General features: G+C 45.7%; 1 protein-coding gene across 1 annotated transcript; it reads left to right on the top strand.

Moving 5' to 3' along the window:
• The first annotated feature begins 6,134 nt into the window (after window positions 1-6,134).
• Window positions 6,135-23,569, top strand: LOC146812791 (C3a anaphylatoxin chemotactic receptor-like). Its single transcript, XM_085619907.1, has 2 exons — window positions 6,135-6,407; window positions 21,500-23,569. Exon 2 carries the CDS (start codon window positions 21,509-21,511, stop codon window positions 23,030-23,032), a length of 1,524 nt encoding a protein of 507 aa, XP_085476033.1. The 5' UTR covers window positions 6,135-6,407; window positions 21,500-21,508; the 3' UTR covers window positions 23,033-23,569.
• The last annotated feature ends 1,179 nt before the right edge of the window (window positions 23,570-24,748 follow it).

Genomic DNA, 24,748 nt, shown 5'->3' with positions numbered 1-24,748 from the left:
CCATTTGAGGAGCATATGTTGTCACTCTTGTTCTCGGGTTGCCTTGCGGGTGTGGTTTTCTGTTGTTAGTGTTGTATAAAACGAAACCGTATTGTGGGCTCAGAGTCATGTGGCCCACGTTGTTGATACCTCCTGATAGCGTCTCTGTAACGCCAAGTGCCTTATTGTATATATGTCACTAATTGCTGTCACTTTAGCGGCCGGCCCGAAGGTTGTAGGCCCATACATGTATATATTCGAGATTGTAATAAACGGTTTCAAAAAAAACAAAAAAAAAAAAAAAACATCCTATCTCTGCTACCAGGAAATTGATAGAGATCAGGGTATCTAAAATATGCCCACTACCACGGATAGAGTAATCACACAGTTACACGCACATACACTCATCATACGCTAGGGCCCATTTCACTAACACACGCTCAAATACTCTACCAGCAATAAACCTGTGGAAAGAAAACACCTAAACACCCTGCATCGATATCAGGTCGATCAGATCTGGTTTTGTGACTGTCCTAATCAATTACATAATCTACACAACATATACAATAATGATCAGAAATATAAACCCAATAATTGACAAGAAAGAAAATTCAACACCATGTTTAAAATTATATTGCTTTATCTAAATTAGTCAAAGTAAATCAATCAGAATAAATCATTTTTCATAGTTACCTATTCTAACTAAGTGTCAGAACGGGTCAGGACAAGTCTCTCGGTAAAGTCTCTCAAGACGAAGTCCCTCAGCATCGATCCTCAGCAACGCAGATTAACGCGGCAAAGGCAAAATGGCAAGTGGCAATTCCCTCCCTAAGCTAACATTTTTTATAGTAAAAATTACAATGGAAACACACATAAAGTTTGCAATATACACTGAATCACTGAGCAGAGCGAGAAGGAAGAAATGTAACATTGCTACATCTGAAAATCTCCGCTCAGGAAAAGTCACAAGACGGAAACTACGGAACAGGAACCAAGAAAATAAAACATGTATCACATTAATCCGGCTTCTCCTCGGCTATCGAGCCACAGTTCAGAGTTTCCCTCTAAGGCTCCTTTGTTTTTCAAGATTGCCAAGGACACTTTCACTTCTCTTGGAGAACTCCCAAAAACTGCTGCTGTCCTCATGGAAAGTTTCTCAACATGGACCATGGTCAGTTAGCTTCAAGACCATTTCCAGCAGGGGTCTCCCTCGTCTCAGTTTTCACATATTCACTCGAGGCCAGGCTCACAAAATCAGCCATCATGGACTAGGCCTCCATAGGCCACAATAGACCATCTTAATTAAAGAGACAAAATAAACGTTACTACAGCATAGTGATTAAACAGTGTTAACCCCACTAATACCCTTATGTGTATGTATTTATCTAGCTCTCGCAACATAAAAAAGCATTAATTCAGACAGCGTTTTGTGCTCAAAATAAACAGCACACAGCAACGTTTAAACATGAAAACTTGCACGTTATTTTTTAGAAAACAGAAACAGCACACACATGCTAACCCTCGTGTAACTTTCTCTTATGTTAAGACAAACGGATTGATTAATAAAAACACACTTGCACAAGACAAATAATTAATTGTTATTTATTAATAATTAATAAAACGCATAGACATACTAGAGCTTCAAAAGCCCCTGAATTTTCTAAATGAAAACTCTGCTCCAGCAACAGCATGGTAAACCGCGCTTTAGGGAGACGTTCACTGACGTCTTAACGGCGCTTCTGTGAAATGAGAGCTCTCGTCTCTTTGGGCGCCTACGGCTGTGCAGATTGTTAATTAAACTAGTATGTGCTCTAAGCAATTAAACTATTTAGTTAACCACTGCCTCTATTCATTCTGCCGCCTCTCTTACCGCTGTCTGCCGGGGTGGCATGCCGAAAAGCGCCTCTCCTGCCAAACTCTGAAAGCACAAATCCACAAAAACTAAAATAGCGTATATACCATGCGGTGCAGTTAGCCAGGAAAGTTTATAAGCTTTTTCTGACTGGGAAAAACACAAACCCAGCATAGTGCTTAAGTTTCCTGCTTGGGGCTGCCCTCGCTGGCTTCCCCCGCCTCCCCTTCACATTGGTACAAACACACCCACACATGTTGAGGAACATGGAATTAGGAGAGCAAAGCCCGGGCTCACGCATGCACATGGAAATCAAAGTGCCATACAAAAGGTACCTTGAAAGTGTCTTTTTCCCGCACTAGTGAGATACTTTGTAATCCCAGAGGAGCAGGCGAGCTCCCTTCCAGGCTGCGGTAATCCTTCGCTACAGGCGCTTCTGGCCGGGGATCAGCAGCCGCCCAAGCCTCCTCCCATTTCTGGCCTCTCTGATTCTTCCAGATTGTGCGGAGGGGAGGCACCTGCTCCTGCTGCCCCATGCCCCGGCTCCAGGCTCCAGCGGCAGCGCGTTTACACTGGTCACCACTGCGTGTGGGGATCGCCTTGCTGCTCAGGCTGCCAGACGAGCAGGACTAGAGGGAAATGGCACATTCCAAAGAGCTCCAACGGGCCCCCTCCCCTCGGCCTGTCAGTGGGAGCTGAAGCGCAGCGCCTTGCGTGTCACTTTTCACCATGATCCAGGGCTCCTTCTAGAGGAAAGCACTGGCTGGTGCCGCGGGTTTCACTCTTGCAGCAGGCTGAGAGCTGGAGACGAGAGGGACTTTCATGTGTGCACCACAAACGGAGGGAGCCAGCAAAAAAATGGACGTGTCGGCCCTCCATGCTATAATACGGCCTCTTACTGGACGGACGCGTAATGACTGCTTCCCAGAAAGTGAAAGCACCGAGTTTAAAGTGCACCAGGGCCAGCGCAACCGCCATCTGTGTCCAATTAACGGGCGCTATAATTGGAAACAGATGGCGCTGATGCTCGCTCCCGAGCACCCTAGGCCAGAGTACAGAGAAGGCGGGACATGCACCCGCCTTGGGCCAATTGCTTGCTGTCTTTCTTAGAAAGACGCATGCAAAACCCAATAGCAAGTAATTAAAAAAAAGCACATGCACGAGCGTGTGTTTGGAGTTTAAAAGCCCTTACTAAATGCCTCGCAGAGCAGCGCATGCGCACTGGCTCAGGCAAGACCTAAAAAATGAATGTGTTCTTGTGTAATGTAACCGGTGACCTTCGGGTCGAGTTCGCGCTTATAAATCTGCACAAAAAAAAGTACACAGATCAAAGCTGCGCCAGCGCCGAACTCTAAATATGGCGGTCTTCTGTGCATCAGGGTGGCAGACGAAATGTTCTCCTCCACACTGATGGACAAAGTAAAGACTGCCTTACAGGCCAGTCTGTCCACAAGTCCCGAAGCCCGGTGAGCATTATCCCAGAAGTGGGCTCGGAAATCTGCCCCATTGGAGCTTAGTGAAAGCTGTCAGCATGCCCTGGTGATGCACAGGACAGGTTCGGCAAGGATGACGAGCAAAAGGGCCTATCATATTGTTAATGAGACTCAGCAATTAATGAACTGACATGGGAAGTAAACATCATTTTTAGGTCTCGCCTGAGACAGCGCATGTTGTCTCTTCGAGACACTTAGTAAGTGGCTTTTAAAAGTGCCACCAGAGGCTTTTGGTGGCCTAAAGCTTGAGTGCACGTGAGCGTGCACGCCCGCAGCCGCCATCTGCCTTTCTGTCATGTTTCATTAAGCCTCCTCCACCCCCTTGCTGTCACTACCCCCTCCCTTCTCCCCTCTCCCTTCTCCCCCTCCCTCCTCGTTAGCTAGTCTCTCTTTGAGGTCGTGTTTAAAATACTACAGAGCAATCTCAAGAGCGTGCCAGTCTTTTTAATAATTCATCTTCACAACTTCGCGCCCGTGCACTCCCCCCTCCCATCCGCTTTCCCAGTCTTTTTTCCGAGTGTCTTGTGCCTGAAGACATCAAATTGCTCGCGCGTGCACTCCCCCCACCTATCCTCTTTCCCAGTCTTCTTTCCGAGTGTCTTGTGTCTGAAGACATCAAATTGCTCGGCTGCTTGATTATACAGTGCCCTGTTTGCACGAATACAGATCTTAACGTCTTCGAAGGGATGAAAGGCTACCTCAATGCTGCCAGACTTTGAACTTATGACCCTCACGTTTACACAGATGTCGCAGGCCTATCATGGCATGGGCAACACCACTAGTATTTAACATGCCCTCGCTTTGTGTATGCACATCGATGAACAGCTAGAAAAAAATTTCCATTACCATTGAACGACACAATTACATTCGTGCCCCCTTTTCTCTCTCTTCGGTCGTGTTTAAAATACTACAGAGCAATCTCAAGAGGGTGCCAGTCTTATTTTTTTCTTTAATTCATCTTCACAACTTGAAAGAGCACCGCACAATCAAGCCTTCAGAAAGACGTAATGGAATTATTACATCAAAGCACGATGGCTGTGCACGGAATCATTTCTGGAACATTCTCTGCTTTGCACCCTGCAGGATATGCATTTTGGCAATAAGACAGCGAGCAGTTGCTATTTACTGTTCTTCTTTAGCTGTGGAATCGCAGCAAAGGCCCCTAATTAAGGGGAAGCGGGGTTAGCCGCTCAGTGTACCACAGGGCCTCTCAGAGCCTTTCATTTTAAGGAAAGCTGGTGTTACCTTACTCAGAAGAACCACTTTTCATATGTTCCGCCGTTGTTGCGCATTCAAAAACAATTATGGCGCAGCTAAGCACGATCTGCTGATAAACTACAGTACCTTAAAAGACTTTTCATTAACAGAATAAAACCTGGCAGCATGTGGGAAACATTAGCGCTGGCCCTCCTCCTTGTCATAAAACGGGAATTCGATTAGTGAGAGAGCTGGTCATCCTACACGGAGTGGATGACAACAAAAGCGTAAATCTACTTGAACTAATTGCCTTGCATGGGAAGGTGATCTGTAAGAGTAAAATCCACTCCCGACAAAACAATAAAAGATTAAAACGGATCTTACCGTCATTATGTTTCTGAAATGTCACCGGAACTGCAGTAAATGCATTTTGGCAGTGATACCTCTCTCTCTACCTCTACCTCTCTACCTGGATACCTCTCTTCCTCAACCTCTCTACCTCCTTCCTCATCCTCTCTACCGCTCTACCTCTCTCTCTACCTCGCTCTCTCTACCACTCTTCCTCTCTCTCTACCTCTCTACCTCTCTCTCTCTCTCTCTCTCTACCTCTCTCTCTCTACCTCTCTCTCTCTACCTCTCTACCTCTCTCTCTACCTCTCTCTACCGCTCTCTACCGCTCTCTCTCTACCTCTCTCTCTACCTCTCTCTAACTATCTACCTCTCTCTCTACCTCTCTACACCTCTCTCTACACACCTCTCTCTACCACTCTCTCTCTACCCCTCTCTCTCTACACACCTCTCTCTCTCTCTCTCTCTTTCTCTCTCTACACACACCTCTCTCTCTCTCTACACACACCCCTCTCTCTCTCTTCCTCTCTCTCTGTACACACCTCTCTCTCTCTCTCTCTCTACACACCTCTCTCTCTCTCTCCACACCTCTCTCTCTCTGCCTCTAAGTGGCAGCCGGAGCCTGATAGCACTGCTTGTTCTTTAAAAAAAAAAAAAAAAGCATTGGCATAGCTAATAGGTCTCGCCTTTGGGGCCTTATAAGTGTTTAACCATGCAACAGTTAATGTTGTTGCACCAAGGATATTGTGCTGCATAACTAAATACTTATAAGGTCCCAAAAGCGAGACCTATTGGCTATGCCAATGCTTGTTTACTTTTAACATAGGAATAGCTATCATTGGTGCAGTAGCACCAGATCAGAGCCCAGAGGGGCCCACTGAACCCTGATAATTGCTGTATTTTACTACCCCAACATCAGCTGAAGGGGGACAGTTCCCTTCCCTGCACCTGGGCCATGACATCCTTGCTAAGCTACTGCGTCTTAAAGGAGAATCCATGGCAGCAGCGATGAGCACAGAGATTGGACCCCCCCCCCCCCCTCCACCCCTCACTTCACGTTAATTTCAAGTGATCGAATTAGGAAGAGCGACCAGCGATTTCACACAGTGACATAAAGAGTGATTGAAAAGAAAGCGCACAGAAAGTTCGCGCAAGTCACGCGTTGACAAACACTTTAAGGAACTGAGGAGGCAGGGACGTTTCAAAACGTCGATCTATGACCTCTTCAGCCTATTTCGCCTCCCGCCCCCTGCTTCCTATGCTCAGTGGCACGAGCAGAAGTTTGACACTGACTGCCACTGGCTGTCAGCCGGAGGCTCTGACAGAAGCAAGCTTTCAACCCTTCATCCATCAATCACCCGCTCCTGGTGCTGAGGTCCTGGCTTTAGACCATGGAGGAAACATCCGCTGGGAGTCAAGGTGGACACTTCACCTGACGAATAAGGACTTGGAGCTCCGGCCTCAAAGGGCCAATCCGGTGCCTGGTGCCTGGTGTCCTTTCAAGTCACTGTATCTGCTCTTCCATAGCGGCATCTCAGGTGAGAGTTTACTGTCGTTTGTGCCCCTCTAATCCGTCTATTCTTTCATTCATCATCCAACTTTGCATCTGTCTCCATCCGCACTCTTCTATCACTGTCCGTTCACACAACCCTAATCCATTCCCCCACCCTTTCATCCACTCACCCGTCTATTCATCCATTCACCCACTCACTCCTTTGTCCATCCATTCATCCACTCACCCCTCTGTCCAACCTTTCATCCACTCACTCCTCTGTCCATCCATTCGTCCACTCACCCCTCTGTACATCCATTCATCCACTCACCCCTCTGTCCATCCATTCACCCACTCACTCCTTTATCCATCCATTCATCCACTCACCCCTCTGCCCATTCATTTATCCACTCACCCATCTGTCCATCCATTCACCCACTCACTCCCTTGTCCATCCATTCATCCACTCACCCCTCTATTCATCCATTCATCCACTCACTCCTCTGTTCATCCATTCATCCACTCACCCCTCTGTCCATCCATTCATCCACTCACTCCTCTGTTCATCCATTCATCCACTCACCCCTCTGTTCATTCATTCATCCACTCACCCCTCTGTTCATCCACTGTTCATCCATTCATCCACTCACCCCTCTGTCCATCCATTCATCCACTCACTCCTCTGTTCATCCATTCATCCACTCACCCCTCTGTTCATCCATTCATCCACTCACCCATCTTTTCATCCATTTATCTACTCACCCCTCTGTTCATCTATTCATCCACTCAACCCTCTTTCCATCCACTCACTTCCCTGCTCATCCATTCACCCCTGTGTCCACCCTTTCACCCCTCTGTTCATCCATTCATCAATTCATTCATTCACTCACCCCTCTGTTCATCCATTCAATGAGCCTTTTATTAATTTTTCGCTCCAATTCTTTCCCTCTCTTTTTCCTTGCCACATTTAACTCCATGTATCCATCTATTCATCCATCCATTTATTCATTCGTATAGGCATCATTTGGCCTCAGTGCTCCAACCAGTTATCTGTGGATAAATCCATCTGTCAAAGGTTTCCAAACATACTCTGGTGAGCCCTAACTCACCCCTCACCTCCCAAATTCAAACAGCCATTCATCCATTCTGTCCATCCATGCTTCACAGCTTCATCACAGTGGTGTCTCTAGAAACTTTTTTTAATACACGCATTCAAAATGCAACAATAAATACAACTTGCGGGGCCACAGATAACGGGCATTGTGAGTAGTGTGCGTGCGTGCGTGCGTGCGGCGTGCGTACATGCAGGGCTTTAAGTGGGCCGGGTACCTCTGCAGCACCCCCACCCTCCACTGCTTTTGAAGTAACTTCAAGGAGAGTCGCTATAGTTCTTTCAGTCTCATCATTTCAGAACGGAACCATTTGCAGTATCATATACAGGGAAGCCATAGATATTGCTGATTTATCTTACACAAACAACAACCATTGGCAAAACCAATAGCCCTGCCTTGTTATAGGTGTAATGTTACTTGTTGTATCAGTATTCTATATCTGGGTGCAATTACAGAAGCATCAAAATACCAGTTGGGCGGCGCACCATGCCAAGCACAGATTTTTAGCTGGCGTATTTTAAGCCACGCCCTCAATTACATAGGCCACGCCCCTGTAAGAGACCCCCTAGTTTTTCATCCCACTTACGGTGACCAACCGTCCGTAAATTTCACAGACCGTCTGTCATTTTGGTGTGATGTCCTTTGTCCGTAATCATTCCTTTTACGGACGCCTTTTGTCCGTAATTTTGGACATTAATTACAGCGTTCCCTGCGAGCAGCCCCAGGAGATTAAAAGTTCTCAGGGGGGCTCGCACTTCTCTGTTGAACTCCAGAGGCTGCAGCAGCCCCTCCCTGAGCTCTCACAGACGGTGGGCAGCCCATTGACATTCCGATGAGGCCGATTATCCCCTTTCGAATGACAATGCGCGTCTGCCTTTAGCATATCACGTGCCAGTGAGATCACAGTTAGTGGTTACAGAGGAGCTTTCCCCAAACAGAGTACTGTGGGGAACTTGCCGCCTTGTGTAATTTGTCAATGTTGTACACAGAGAGAACGGGGCAGGAGCAGTGGCGGGAAGGAAGAGGGGACAGGAAAGGAAAGGTGATGGGGCAGGTGAGGTGACTAGGCAGGAGAAGTAACGTGCAGGAGAAGTGGCGGGGCAGGAGAAGTGAGAGGGCAGGAGAGGTGACGGGGCAGCAGAGGTGACGGGGCAGTAGCAGTGACGGGACAGGAGAGGCAACAGGAAAGGAGAGGTGATGGGACAGGAGAGGTGGCAGGGCAGGAGAAGTGACGGGCCAGGGGTGTTGACGGGGCAGGAGCGGTGATTAGGCATGAGCAGGAGCGGTAACCGTGCAGGAGCAGTGAACAGACAGGAGCAGTGAATGGGGCAGGAGAAGTTATGGAACAGGAGAAGTGATGGAGCAGGAGCGGTGCACGGGGCAGGAAAAGTGACGGGGCAGGAAAAGTGCCAGGGCAGGAAAAGTGACGTGGCAGGAGAGGTGATTAGGCATGAGCAGGAGCAGTGACCGGGCAGGAGAGGTGAATGGACAGGAGCGTTGAACGGACAGGAGCAGTGAACTGACAGCATCGGTGAACGGGGCAGCAGAAGTGATGGGGCAACAGAAGCGACGGGGCAGCAGAAGTGACGGGCAGGGGAAGTGACCGGGCAGGGGAAGTGAGGGGCAGGGGAAGTGACGAGGCAGGAGCGTTGATCGAGCATGAGCAGGAGTACTGACTGGACAGGAACAGTGAAAGGGTAGGAGCAGTGAATGAGCAGGAGTGGTGACGGGGCAGGAGAAGTGACGGGGTAGGAGAAGTGACGGGGCAGGAGAAGTGATTAGGCATGAGTAGGATCGGTGAACGGGTAGAAGCAGTGAACGGGCAGGAGCAGTGAACGGGCAGGAGCGTTGACGGGGCAGGAGAAGTGACAGGGCAGGGGAAATGACAGGGAAGGAGCAGTGACGGGGTAGGAGCAGTGAACGGACAGGAGAAAGTGACAGGGCAGGAGAAGTGAGGGGCAGGGGAAGTGACGAGGCAGGAGCGGTGATCGAGCATGAGCAGGAGTACTGACTGGACAGGAGCAGTGAACGGGCAGGAGCAGTGAACGGGCAGGAGCAGTGAACGGGCAGGAGCAGTGAACGGACAGGAGCAGTGAATGGACAGGAGCGGTGACGAGGCAGGAGAAGTGACGGGGCAGGAGAAGTGACGGGGCAGGAGAAGTGATTAGGCATGAACATGAACGGTGAACGGGTAGACGCAGTGAACGGGCAGGAGCAGTGAACGGGCAGGAGCAGTGAACGGGCAGGAGCAGTGAACGGGCAGGAGCAGTGAACGGGCAGGAGCGGTGACGGGGCAGGGGAAATGACAGGGAAGGAGCAGTGACGGGGTAGGAGCAGTGAACGGGCAGGAGAAAGTGACAGTGCAGGAGAAGTGACTTGTACTTATGTTCCTTGCCTTTTTATTTATACACTATTGTATGACATCCACTGATGTGTCTGCAAAGCATACCTGTTGTCCCGAATTTTTGTCCTGAATATTGACCTCCTGTCCTGAACATTTGTCTTGAATTTTGACCCCATGCCCTGATTCTTTACACTCGCCATGCTGAATTTTCACCCATGCCAGTTGGCCACCCTAATCCCACTTAAAGCCCTGCATGTATGTGTGCGTGGAACTTGACAGTAATCACCGTGATGGAAATATGTGCAAGTGAAAAGAGGGCTTCCTTCCATCCACCGCGAGGGCTCATGGCCTTGCGGGGGGGGGCAAGGTCAGTCAGGGATCTCAAGGGCACCAAGCGTGAGGCGCACCGCACAGACAGACAGACTTCTGCCCCCTCGGGGTGCTCCTGTTCTCCAGCCTTCGGGTCAGAGCTCACTAGAGCAGACACTAAAAGCAGCAGAGAAAAGGCACTTAACTCTGTCTCGGGGCAATAGCCCGGCTCTCTGTGGAGGTGATGGGGCCGAAGGGGAAGGCAGGAGGGATGCAGCTGGGACACCGACCCCACCTGCCGCCACCCTGGAGACAGCGCTGCTTGTAGAGCCTTCAGGCGTCTGCCGGTTCTATGTGCTATAACTAACAGGTAAAACTATTGCCCGGTTTCACTTTGCTCACTGTACCCTCCTCCCAAAGACTAAAGTCAGAATTGGCTGAACAGTGAAGTGAGATGGTGACCTTCAGATTACTGAATATTTTAGCAGAAAAAGTGCATGTCACTGAATCATCCATCCAGATCTATCTATCTATCTATCTATCTATCTATCTATCTATCTATCTATCTATCTATCTATCTATCTATCTATCTATCTATCTATCTATCTATCTATCTATCTATCTATCTATCTATCTATCTATCTATCTATCTATCTATCTATCTATCTATCTATCTATCTATCTATCTATCTATCTATCTATCTATCTATCTATCTATCTATCTATCTATCTATCTATCTATCTGCTTGCCTGTTGATCTATCTATCTATCTATCTATCTATCTATCTATCTATCTATCTATCTATCTATCTATCTATCTATCTATCTATCTATCTATCTTTCTATCTATCTATCTCTCTGTCTGTCTGCTGTCTGTCTGCCTGTTTATCTATCTATCTATCTACTTGCCTGTCGATGGATCTATCTATCTATCTATCTATCTATCTATCTATCTATCTATCTATCTATCTATCTATCTATCTATCTATCTATCTATCTATCTATCTATCTATCTATCTATCTATCTATCTATCTATCTATCTATCTATCTATCTATCTATCTATCTATCTATCTATCTATCTATCTATCTATCTATCTATCTATCTATCTGTCTACCTGCCTATCTATCGATCTAGCTACAGCCACCTAGCCGACGCCTCGATCATCATTCGTCTGTGTCCCCATGGACATGTCCCTCATCAGTTTCGCACTCCATCCATCTGTCTCTACATAACATCAATCCCTCTCTGAATTCTTCAGTGTTTATCCATCCATCCATCCGTCCATCCATCCCCCTCACGCTCCATTCATCCAACTGTCTGCCCATCATTGTGCCTGTCACTTATTGGGTGAGTCGGTGTGTGGGTGTTTCAGTGAATGAATGTATGTGTGGGTGAGACACTGAACCAGGGAGTGACAGAGCGAGAGATCAAACAATCCATGAGTGAGCCCTTCAGTGATTGGAGGACTGACAACCTAATAGCCGACGTGGACATTCTGGATATGATGTCATTGGTCACCAAACGAATCATTGGTGATGTGAAATGTGATGTCATTGGTGAGAAATGCCATGGTTCATATTGTTTGTGATGTCATCAGTGCTTTGATAATCTTCTCATCTGCTAATCATGTGTTAAGCCATCTTTGCTTTATGTGTGGCTGGCAGGCACTGGCTCTTTTACAGGGTGTGGTCAAACCCCTCAAGGGACCCCATAGATGGCCCCAGCATTCAGCATCAGTGTGTGTGGCTCAGTGCACTGAGTGCCCGAGACCATGGCCCCTCTGTGTGTAACACTCAAAACACTTCAAACATGGCCTGTGCTTTTCGTTGTGTTTATTCCTTGCCCCTGGGTCACCAGAGCCTGGTCGGTGGCTGCACACTGTGTGACACACTCAGGGTACCCAAAAGATGCCCTGTGGCTGCACACCCTCTTTACTGCCAGTATGGGGTTCACGCAGTGCTTCACCTACAGCTGTGCACTATGTGTAACACGCAGAAGTATCAAACATGGCTTGCATCGTTGATTTCATTTAATAAATGTACATGGCACACAAGATCATGGCCTGTGGCTATGTACTTTTGGTCCCACATAGATAACCCCATAGAGAGATTGCAGCTTTGGCTATGGAGCATGTGCAGTACATGTATGTCCTGTAAACAATGCCCTTACTGTATGTACAAAATCACCGCCATCGGTGCACGTGCGCAATACAAATGTACCCTGAGCTCCACTCAGAGTGGGCAACTATTCCCCTCTCCGGCTACAGGGAGCCCTTTCATTTGCGCATTAATTCTCCATAGGGCGCAGATGCTTGTGGTTGCGACACTTTACAAGACTCCATTCTGAAAGGGAAGCATGGAGTTGATACCAGGCTATTGGGACCAATTTCCCAAATTACAATAATTATGCGCAAATGTTATTGACTCTTAATCTCAAGACGTCCTCGGAGATATTAACTAAAATTTGCTGCAATAAGGCTTGAAACATAGGCACATTTCTGCATGGCTCACTTAGGATAATGCCAGTTTTGAAGGTCGGGGAGTTTTTTTTTTATATGCTGCACATAGGTGATTAAGTGCAAGTAATTTCTGGGTAATATTAACTACAACAGTTCCATTGGAAGTCATGAGGCACTCTGGTGGAAATTAAGGTTGCCTCTGGGTGAGGTTTCAGTAGCTCGCGGCGGATCAAGAGTCAAATTTTGAGTTTATTGAGGAAGGCGGTGAAGTGTCGTGCAAGGTCTGGTGCACACCAAGTCTATGGAGGAACTGAAAGCCACCAAGGTTATTTCAAGCATGGGAGGCCTCTCAAACAATGCTGTCATCAGTAATAACCCTGTCTATATGGAGACTTTCTGCTTTTCCTGGAGAGTAGCCAGCCCTGAGGGAGTATTAAAAGCCCTCAGTGGTGGGAAAGTGGGAAGTTGGATCAGATGCTGCAAACCAGTCTTCGTGTACGTACGAATCAGCAAAACTACTTTTTCTGACCACATTTCTCTTTTCGCTCAATTCTTTGTTTCCCCGGTGCAGTCTCCTATGCCCCCGAGCAGACGCCTATGACCAGATACATCCTCATCTGTCCATTGCAGCCTCATATTCCCAGTATGACCTCACCACACCTTTCCACCAGACCTTCTCTTATCCTGGGGACATTGCCCAATCTCAGGAAGACTGACAAGGCTTCTCAAGGAAATAATTCCCCTGATGAAGGGCTCACTGGGGTCCGAAACGCATTGGCACTTAAAGGGAAAAGTTGTAATTTGATGTCGCTGCATCGGATGAGGGAACAAAGCTGAAGAGCAATAAAACTATCATATGAAAAACGTATTTGAAGTAAACAGTTTCATCTATGCAAGTGGTTGCTGTAGAAGAAGTTCAATGAACTTTACAATTCCACTGTTTTCTTGACAAGATGGATACTTTTGCTGACAAGATTGTCACAAGATAGGAGACCCTTCTGGAATTATAGTGGTGCACGGGGGAGACACTGCCCCTGACAAGGAACAGTGGCGATCCGATTCCTAGTTACGCCTATGGTCAGTAGGTGCTACCTCGCTGCACACTCAATTTCTGATTACATTTGATGATTCATAATAAGAAAGGAGTGGGCTGGCATCTATAAATTTGCCATGGTTTTAGAGACACCCCGTCGGTGCAGCAGCATGTTACCTCTCACAATACCCTGTAGAAGAGGAGTACTCATTCCTCTCCTTTGTACCACAAGTCGATGCAAATGGTCCCAGTGGTGAGGGGAGACAGCAAAGAGCCAAGCAGGCAGGCTCCACCCCAGTGGCGTAGCAAGGGGTGGAGTGGTCCACCCCGGGCGGCACAAGTTTTGGGAGCGGCAACTCCCCGCTCTTACCTGCCGTCTTGGGGTGGCAATCACTCCCCCTGCTCATCAATGCAGCCGACGAGGGGCAGCAATTCCCAGCATACCCTCCGCTCTTTAATGCGGCGTCTGCAGGGCTGCAAACGAAGGCCCCGCCACAGGCACCCAAAGGTCTAGCTACATTACTGCTCCACCCTGGTCATCCTTGTAGAGGCAGAATCCCTCAGCACTCTGTGGGAAGGACTCAGGAACACAGCTCCTCTGCCCTTGCCTTAATCTTTTCCTAGATTTAGTCAAAAGAGAACAAGAGAAACCCTAATGTCCATGTGAACATGGGTCTCAAGAGAACTTGGAACAAGTATTCACATGGAACTCATTTGAAAAAAAAGATTAGTAGTGTCACAGACTTCTCTGTGTGGACTTGGTATATGTAAGCATTTCAGTGTACGTTTTTTAAGACAGAAATGATCTTGTTTGGATTAAATCAGTATAGACATTATTTCAAAAAGCGAGAAAAGCCAGTATCCTGTGTTATACTTCGATTCAGCCGAATCGAGTTTTTATTTTTCTTTAAAAAAAAGTTGTGCAATCTCGGACATTTGTCAAAGATGTGAGTGGATAGAAAGAGATCAGACTACTTCCCCTGTCCCTCTTATACTTTTAACCACACAGGCCAAAAGAGAATCTGCGATAGTCTCTAATTTCTCACGGTCCCGTGTATTGCACTGGGGCTCAGCACAACGATCACAGGTATGATAATTTCTGAATGCCGAACAAGTGCTTCTCCCTTTTCCTGTGATAGAGACTATCACAGGAAAACAACCTTTCAAGAGATTCTATTTGCAGACTTGCTCTCTGTCGGTTGGCTTACAGTGCACAGCACGGGACCGACGCACAAACCAACATTCGCATATAAACAATGGCTTAATAGGCATACATAAGGACACATTCTTACCTGGGGAATATCCACCCTATTTGGTACTACGGAACGCGAAAATTTACCGGTGTGTGCGGGTATATTTAAGCTGTGATTTTCCACTGGTAGACAGAAGGACGCATTTTACCTTGGGAGAATCCCCCTTATCTGAGGTTACAAAACGCGGAAATTTGCTGGTGTGTGCGGGTATATTCAAGCCGCAATTGTCCATTGCCCTGATGAAGTTGCCGGCGGTACAAAAGGGGGTGGTGATGGAGTTCCCAGCATGGGAATGAAACGCGTTGGCTGGAATGTCTATGTCTGATGACTTTTATAACTTTGGAATAAAGAAAATATTTTTACACCAATATCTGACTATTGGACTTTATGATCTGCGCACCCCCATTTGACATTAAAACACAAATCTGACATACTTAAGTTTCAAACCCTAAATCTGTGAGTTTATTTAGAATACAAATTTGAAAAGTTCAGCCTTCAGGAGTTGCATAAATCCCAAGTGTTTGGATTCAGATTACATTAGGAAGTTGAGTACATTCCACAATCTGGTGGCCTGTACTCTCGGCAGGGGCCCCCATGTTCCAACCTCTTGAAATCTCTGGTTACGCAGGATAGGCAATGATTATAAGCCACTGACTATCGTTGAATTGTGGAGCAAGTTAATACAGATGTCTGGGCCTTTGGCCCAGTAGGCTTACAGACGATGCAGATAACCGTGAATATGATTCTACCTTCTACTGGAAGCTGTTGGTGAGCTGGAAGAGTGGGCTAGTGAACTTGTGGAGGTTAAGGCACATTGTGGCGGCTGGGTATGTAGCCATTGTAGCCTGGCATGTGTTTCTCAGAAGACCAGTCTAGATGATGATTCAGTAGCCCCATGTGTGCCATGAAAAAGGTTCTTTTCAGCTCCACTGTATGATTGGTTTGGTGATATAAGGGGATTTTAAGAAGTACACCGAACTGGGCAAACAAAAATTTAGAGTCAAAAAGCATCTTCCAGGCTCCAAGCTTTTTGAATGCTAAAGAAAGGGTTTCTAGAGCTTGAAGGGCCAGTCGAAGGTAGCGGAATGGGCTCCATTTCTCCCAATACAGGAATTACATTTTTCGCACTGTTCATCAACTAGAGTGCATGGTCCAAACATGAGGCTGTGTTTTGGGGATTATTTGGTTGTTTACCTAGCTAAGAGTGAATTTGCATACCACCTGCATACATTTGGAAGTCCACCTGGTATATATGGGAATACTGAGCCACAGAATGAATAAAGATCTTAAACAACAGACAAGAGAGGGAGACAGGGATGATCCTTGGGGACCATCACAGGCTTCTAGCTCACAAAAGACTCATCTGACTGGATCCTGCTTTTTTGACTGAGATTGGAAAGAACCCATAACAGAGCGGACCAAGCTGCACCCACCTACTGTTCCCACCTTTCTACGGATATTGGGGTGGTTTTTATTAGGTCTCGACCTTGCTATCGCGTAAGCGATCGCAAAGCGAGACTATAGAAAGCGGGTTTGAAAAGTGCTCCCAAAAAGCGGATTGCATGGCTAGCACGCGCACAATCAAGCGCATCGTGCCGCCATTCAATCCGCCTTTTGGGAGCACTTCAAAGGGTCCGCTCCCCCGCCCCCAAGCGCGCGCGCGCCACGCTCCGCCGGGCTTGTCTTGTTTTTTGTTGTATGCTTGTTGAGAAAGGAATTGTCTCGGGAGGACACCACGTCTAGATTGGGCGTGGCCATGCCATTATGTGTGTGCAAGTTTACCTAACTTTTGGCGAACTCCTCCTGTGTGATGTATTCTGATAACTTTCCTATTAAAGCCAGAAACGAGCAATCACACTGCGGGCCCGTGTTTGTTTATTCACTTAAAGTACGGCGGCAGTGCGCCTGCAGTGAGTGCCCCTCCCCCATTCTCCCGCACGTATTAAATAACGCTCATTACTGCAGCCTGCCATTTCTTCCGTTTCCTTCCTCCCCGCGACCATCTGCAGGACAGACCATTAGCGCCTTTCATCTCTCCAAGGCTCCCCTTGTGTTGCTATCTTTTGATCTGCAAACCGATCCTTTCTGCCCCTTCCTTGTTTGGCTTCTCACCTTCCCACTTCTCTTTTATCATTCGTGCTCCTCATGTGCCGCATGTTTCTGCAGTCCTCTCGCAGGGACCTTACTGTAGTTTGTACCGCCGCCATTCGCACCTTGGCCACGTCACAGATAAGGTGTTAAATCTACCACCACACTTCAGAGGGCGCGCCTTTTGTTGTGTTGCTCATTTCACCTCTGTTTTTCATCACTCGGTGCCGCTTGCACCTCGTTTCACCAGCTGCGGGGGTGAGTTCACTATGTGTGGCCTGAGACTCGTGAAATATTTTGCACCGCTTTAAGTTTTTGAAAACGCAGCCAGTGCAAGGAATGTGTACACCACAGGTATAACTTTTAATGTAGAATTATGTTTAGTTAGCCCGGAAAAAGTATTGTTGAGCAAACTTATGTACGGCTGTGACAGACAAAAATAACACAATTAACTGCACATAGCGCTGTCTACCGTTTGTTTGGTATCTAGGCACTGATATGTATATTACTACCCAACTCCGTGCTACTCATTTTTTTTTTCGACCTCTGAAGGATGAAAGACTGTATTTGTAGCCTGTTATTATTATTATCGTTTCACCAGCTGCGGGGGTGAGTTCACTATGTGTGGCCTGAGACTCGTGAAATATTTTGCGCCGCTTTAAGTTTTTGAAAACGCAGCCAGTGCAAGGAATGTGTACACCACAGATATAACTTTTAATGTAGAATTATGTTTAGTTAGCCCGGAAAAAGTATTGTAGAGCAAACTTATGTACGGCCGTGACAGACAAAAATAACACAATTAACTGCACATAGCGCTGTCTACCGTTTGTTTGGTATCTAGGCACTGATATGTATATTACTACCCAACTCCCTGCTACTCATTTTTTTTTTCGACCTCTGAAGGATGAAAGACTGTATTTGTAGCTTGTTATTATTATTATTATTTTGAGATTTACATAGCGCTAGCTAGACCCGAAGGTATTATAGCGCTTTACACGTTGTGATCACGTTTTTACTCTACAGTGGAATCATTAGTTCACTTAGCTCTTTCACCAGCTTCCAAGCTGAGAAATAAATCGCGTAGCTCTACAAACGTGCCTTAAGAAGGATGCTAGTGTCTCCAGGCACTTCTGAATGAGTGGGCTTTGTGTTCTGTAGCATACTAAGATGGCCCCAGCTCCTTTAAAAAAACCGCCTCATCTGCTACTTTGGTCGAAATACTCAGAATCCCACATCTCGTTTCAAAATAGTACCGAACCAGCGCTGGGGCGCAGCAATCCGAAGTGCAACAGGTGCAGGTGCAGTGGCACCAGGAGCCGACTGCATCCCTTCCACGGCTGATTTGTATGTATTTTTAACTACTGCACCATCCACCATGGGATGGGGGCTGGCTCTTTTTTTAAACTTGCATTAGGGCCCAGGGCACCCTTGTTAGTCCGCGGAATCACCCTAGCTTCAAATGTTCTAGCTTCAAAGATGACCTTTGATCATTCTCTTGGTGACTGGCTTTTTACATAGTAGTTAAATGAAGGGGTGTTAGACTCACTGCTCCCTTGTAGGTGTGGTTTTTCCTGGGCTCTTTTGTGATTACAAACAGCTCGACCCATGTGCACTGACAGCACCTGCAGTATACAGAAGACACACTTGGCCGAGTAGCTATGGAGTTGGAAAACTACCATCAGGTAGGAGAGATTTTCCATGCCTCATGAAAGAACTCCCTTCTAAAATAAACAAGCATTGAATATGCAATAGGTCTCGCCTTCGATTAAGTTAAAGCCATTTGCTTTGCTAATGGTATTGTATAGCAAAGCAAATGGCTTTAACTTAATAAAAGGCGAGACCTATTGCATTTTTAATGCTTGTTAGTGTTGTAGGCGACAGACCAGATAAAGAGTGTAAAGGCTGTTTTCTTATCTTCTTTCCAGAGATGTTTGAAGGCAAAGGGAAAGTGGGCAATGCCCTGGCCCCCCACATTCCAAAGGGCCCCTTGGAGAGTGAACTTTCTCTCTCTATATCTCACCTCTGTGTGTTTTTCTATCTCAGCCTAATATATATTTTTCGATACTGGTTGCCATCATGAGACTTCATTTAGCAAAATATGACTAATAAAATACAAAGGTGGCTCAAACAGGGGCTCCTAAATTATGTCTTGCCTGGGGCCCACCAAAATCTTTAAGGCTACACTGCTTCTTCCAGGTAACGAGGTGCTTGTCTCACAATGGCTAGAGCTAATTCAGAGCCTTCTGAAGTTCTAAGTCCAAACTGAAGGTCACAGAAGAAGTGATTCAGTTCATAGTAATCTTGCACTTGTCCTGCCACCTCCCGTTCTTGGATTTTGCTGAGACGGGCAGTTTTGAGATTTGGGGAGGGTTTGAAAAATCTAGTATTCACTGTTGTTTATTGAAGGAAGATGATGGTATGTTACAAAGGGCTAGATACATCTCCCATCTGGAGGAAGGCCATTGTTATGTGTGTAATGTGTAGTATAAGAGAAAGGAGAACCAAAAGGCAGGAGGTTGGGCACGGGTCCAGGGGCAAGTTAGATGTTTTTATCATGGTGGACAATACTTAGCAGCTCGGTGTCTCTGGAAAAGGCAGATTGTCACAGTGATGAAGTGGGTCAGAAGAGAGATGGTTCATGTGTGTTGGAGACTGAGTGGTGTTTTTGAATTTGTGGATTTGAAGAATTCAAGTAGGTCTTTGCAATGATGTTTGAAACATGAACTGCCTTACCGGGAGGTCAGGATTAGACCATACAAAGTTCTTACACACCTGTAGTATGGTGCCATATAAAAGACTACATTTCGATTCAAACCTGACGGCAGGGTCTAACCCAGGAATCTAGGGCCCATGCTTTATTTTCAGTTTATCGAAATCGCACACAACTGATCTAAACTGAACCCTCCTATAAAGTGATTATTGTCCTTCTGGATCTACATTTAACCCCCCGATCCAACATATCTGGTAGCTCGTTATACCACCTACCTCCCCCTTTTCGTCCAAGACGTCACTTAGGGCCAGATGTAGGTCAAATCAAATTTGCGAATCCTTAATAGCGAATTTTACCGATAGGCTATTAAGGACTCGCAAAATTGAATGTAGGTAGGAATCGCTAAAATATTAGCGATTCCTTAACATTCCTTAATAACGAATCACAAATTGAGATTAGCTAATAAGGAATACCTACCCATTCTTTCCTATGGGCTAGGGGTTCCATAGGAATGATTGGGAAGATATTCACTATTTGCGATTTGGTATTAAAGAATGGCAAATAGCGGCCGCTATTTCAAGAGTGCCAGGGTGTCAAAAGGACAACCTGTTGCACCCCTGAAATGTGCATGTGTGCACATGTGGCACACATACATGCCCTAAGGGCATGAATGTGTGCCACATGGCACTTTAAAAAAGCAAAAAAGTGTTTTTTTAAAGCAAAATCGCTAATTACCACCAACTTGAAGTTGGTGGTAATAAGCGATTCCTTAAGGCTAAAGTGCACTTTCTTTTGTGCTACTTACATTGCATTTAAGGAATCGCAATTTCTGATTCCTTAAATGCAAGAACAAAATAAGGAATCGCAATTTTGCGATTCCTTATTTTGCTAGTAGGTTTAAACTCACCTACATTGCTCGCAGCCAAATAGCGATCGCAAACGCTGACATTCTGCAAATTTCAGCGATACCATTCGCTATTTGGCCACCTACATCTGGCCCATAGTTTTTCTTACTCACTTTTTGGAAGTATTTTTCCTTCACAGCCGTATCAGTACAATCCTTTTGAAGCCTCGTGTTCCCCATTAGGTCGAAAGCCTTGTCTATGAATTATGTTTACTCATCCACCCTCCCCCTGCTAGATCATGACTACAAATCAGAGGGCAGAACATATGTCTGTTCTAAATGAGTGCGGTCAATACAAAGTAAGGCAACTCATAAATGCTTTGGGATTGAACGGGCTTTGGGGCGGAAGGCATGGAAAGGCAGATAGAGGTAGAAACAGGGTGATGATGGAACAGTGCAACATTATGGTAGAATAGAGATGTCCTTGTGTTAAAAGAGAAAGTTGGATTGCTCAGTGATTAAGTGAAAGATTATGCAGAAAGATGGCATATGTAGTAAAGAGTTGAAAAGGGATGGCAGACACATGTTATTATAAAGGCTTTATCAAATATATATACAGATTAGAAAAATATGTTACTTGTAACCAAACCTGTGGTAACCCCGCTGACCATGATGCAAATACACTAAGGGTGGATAGATTTCTTACGTCAGATATACATATAACGATGTGTACTAAGGTGTATATATTATAATGTGTGTATACCAGAAACCATGCAACTTGTAACTCATTGTTTATTATGGAAAGAGCTCTAATACCCGAGGGTCATGTTTGCGTTATAACTCTCAAAGTAAATAAATAAATAAACGTGTAGATTTGAGCAATAAGTGGATATATATTTGAGGGATGAATTAATGATACTTACATTGCTGTCCATGTCCTACATTATCCCATATTTCAATATGAAATGTGATCTTTTGTTTCAGCCCACAAAGATGTCCTACTTGTGGAATAATGACAGCGACTACCATGAGGCCAAAGATGTGGCCCCAAGCTTCTCTCCAGGATCCATGATCACCATGGCTATGCTCAGCATCACATTTCTCCTTGGCCTTCCTGGGAATGCCATAGTCATATGGGTCACTGGTCTGAAGATGAAACGCACAGTGAACACTGTCTGGTTCCTGAACTTGGCAGTCGCAGACTTTCTGTGCTGCCTCTCCCTGCCGTTCTCCATTGCCCAGGTAGCCTTGCATGGACACTGGCACTATGGGAACATCCTCTGTAAGTTTCTCCCCTCCGTCATCATCTTCAACATGTTTGCCAGCGTCTTCATCCTGGTAGCCATTAGCCTGGATCGGTGCTTGCTGGTGATCAAGCCAGTGTGGTCTCAGAACCATCGGACTGTGGGCATGGCCTCTGGGTTGTGCTTTGGCATCTGGTTCCTTGCCTTTCTCATGTGCATACCTGTATTTATCTACAGAGAACAATTTACCACTTACGAGGGCAAAATAGTTTGTGGTTACAATTATGGTTCAGATTCTGAATCTTATTTTGATTATGATTACTTACAGCATTTCACTACCACTACTGATGAGTCTCCGCTTAATCATTTAACAAGGTCCACACAACAGATGCCTACCGCAGAGGATACAAGCGATCTCAGTACGCTGGACATTATAACTCACACAACTGCAGCCCCAAAAGAAAAACCAGGAGCTGCCTCTAGTTTCAATTCTTTAACTGAATTTGCATTCACAAATGATGTTACACGTCCTAATGCTCATGCTCAAGTCTCAACATCTAGACCATTGGCAAGCACTTTCCAAGACATTCTTAATCAAAATTCATTGGATACATTTACACAAATACAACAATCCGGTGACAAAATTAGCTCAGCAATGACTCATCGACCAAAAACTCGCAAGTCCTTTGTGAGTTTTGAGTCCAGCAGAACTCCAGGTGGACGGTCTACTGTAGACTTCACTCCGCAGCCAACCGGCCATCCTGATTACGGCTCAGAATGGGAGGACGCAAACTATGGTCTGTACGAAGACATGGCCACACCAGTACCCCTCACTGTCACCACCTACACCCGCCTGATTTTTGGCTTTGCCATCCCCTTAACCATAATCATAGTCTGCTATGCATTCATACTCCAGAAAGTAAAGGGTGCTCATTTTTCAAAGTCAAGTGCCAAAATGTTGAGGGTAGTCTTCATTATTGTGAGTGCATTTTTTGTGTGCTGGGCTCCCTATCATATCATTGGGGTCTTCCTTCTGTACTACAAAAGCACAACACTGACTTTCTTGGATTCCCTGTCCCAATGTCTTGCCTACACTAACAGCTGTATTAACCCGATGCTGTATGTCTTCAGTGGGCAAGATTTCAAGGAGAAGCTTCGTAAGTCTGTGCGTGCTGTTTTCGAGAGCGCATTCAGTGAGGATATTACCCGCTCCACAGCACCTACAAGGAGTAGAAACTCTACGGACGGAAACTTGAAAATAACTTTAGTATAGGAGAACAATTTGCAGATTGATGACTTCTTCAAACACTTTTATGCATCAAAAAATGTACTCTCTTGGGGAAAGGTGGGTAGATAGCACATTGGTCTCTAACAGATCATAGGAGATGCAATTTAAGATTCAACTACAAATGTCTAAAGCCAGCAGCAATGTTGTGATGTTATTCGCTTTTGGTCTTACTTAAATATACAGGCAATTTTAATAAAATGTCTATAGGCAAAATCTACTTCTACAGGCTACCTGCACAAAAACACAAAGGTTAATATTACCAGACCAAATGCAAAGTAGTGTACAATAGTAGTCAATACATATCTTTCATAAATGGAGAAATGTTGAATTTTTGTTAGTTCGGTAATACTATCTCTTTAAAATATCAATCATGTGCACCTCTGAAAAATCTTGCATTCAAAAGGGCAGCAGACTAAGACATTTCTGGTTGATTTGAGCATGAAGTAGGGTTGTTACTGTCTGTGTCCTTTTTTCTGATTTAAATTTACACTAAAGCAATAACCAATAAAGCACTGAATCAAATTCCTATTGAGCTAAGGTTGATGGGAGATGGGATTTCACATCACGACTGATGCTGGTCCACAATGCATATTACTTTTTCATCTCAGTGGTTTAAAAATCCATCTAAGTGAATTGCATTTCAGTACTCAGCCAGCATGGATGCAAATATCCCCAAATCAAATATGATTGTGGAAAAATTAGTTTTGCAGCACAGAGCGAAAATGAACAAGACTTTAATTTAAAACAAATGTAAAAGAGTGAGGAGTTCATTTAGAGTCTGGTGGGTGGCTCGTCGGCCCATTCTCCATGAAGAATGCCTGTCAGATTTATAGATCCATGCCCACTAGGTGAGGGTTTTTCTGCCCTCAGTGCCAGTAGTCTGACTGCACTGAAGCCACAGATCCTTTGCTAAGCGGGTACCATGTTTGGCGTGATGGTTTGTCAGTGCTTTCTGTTTTCAATATCAAACTTCTAAAGCATAAACTTGTTATTGAAAAATGCAAAATGAATGTCATTGATGTGTGTTAAGTAATCACAATGTGCTGGGGGTTTCCCTGTATGACTTTCCCCAAGGTCTCAAACAGGAAAAATGAATCTCAGAAGGACCTCCTTAATTTCAGTGCTCAATCGCATGTCACTGAGCCTCAGGACATTGGCAAATGGGCTGTCAGAAGCCTTTGACCGAAGGCACGTCCACCACCAGAGCAGCAAGCAGAGACTCAGCCAGATGAAAGCGTGTGGTTCACTCATCTCTAAATCATGGCGGGGTGGGGTCAAACCGCACAATTGGTGCACATTGAGTCTGCTACTTTTTGATGGGTGACCCACAACCACAAAACTATAAATGAACCCTCCCATCAAAACACTACCTATAATAATTCAAATTTTCTTCACGAAAAACTAGGTTTAAAGTAAACTGTTGGACATTGAGGTGACACCCATTGCTGAATCTGAGGCGGTGGTTGCTGGTCGGTCCACCAGCAGTCCTTTTTGGGGACCAGCACTTATTCTTTCTAATCATAGTTTAACCCCGAGCAAGCAAGGATAAAAAAAACACACAAAAGTGAAAGAATGAGGAGAAAACAAGAACCTTCTAAGAGTGGCATTAAGTGGCAGGTGGTGCCTGGTGGTGGATTAAAGAGGCATGAAGTGTATTCAAGACAATGCAGGCTTGATATCTGGTGCACCGACATTGATTGC

Source organism: Triturus cristatus, chromosome 7 (genome assembly GCF_964204655.1).
Source record: "Triturus cristatus chromosome 7, aTriCri1.1, whole genome shotgun sequence".
In the NCBI taxonomy this organism is placed as follows: Eukaryota; Metazoa; Chordata; class Amphibia; order Caudata; family Salamandridae; genus Triturus; species Triturus cristatus.
The sequence above is the reverse complement of the archived record's forward strand: the minus strand, read 5'-3'. Positions and strand labels throughout refer to the sequence as shown.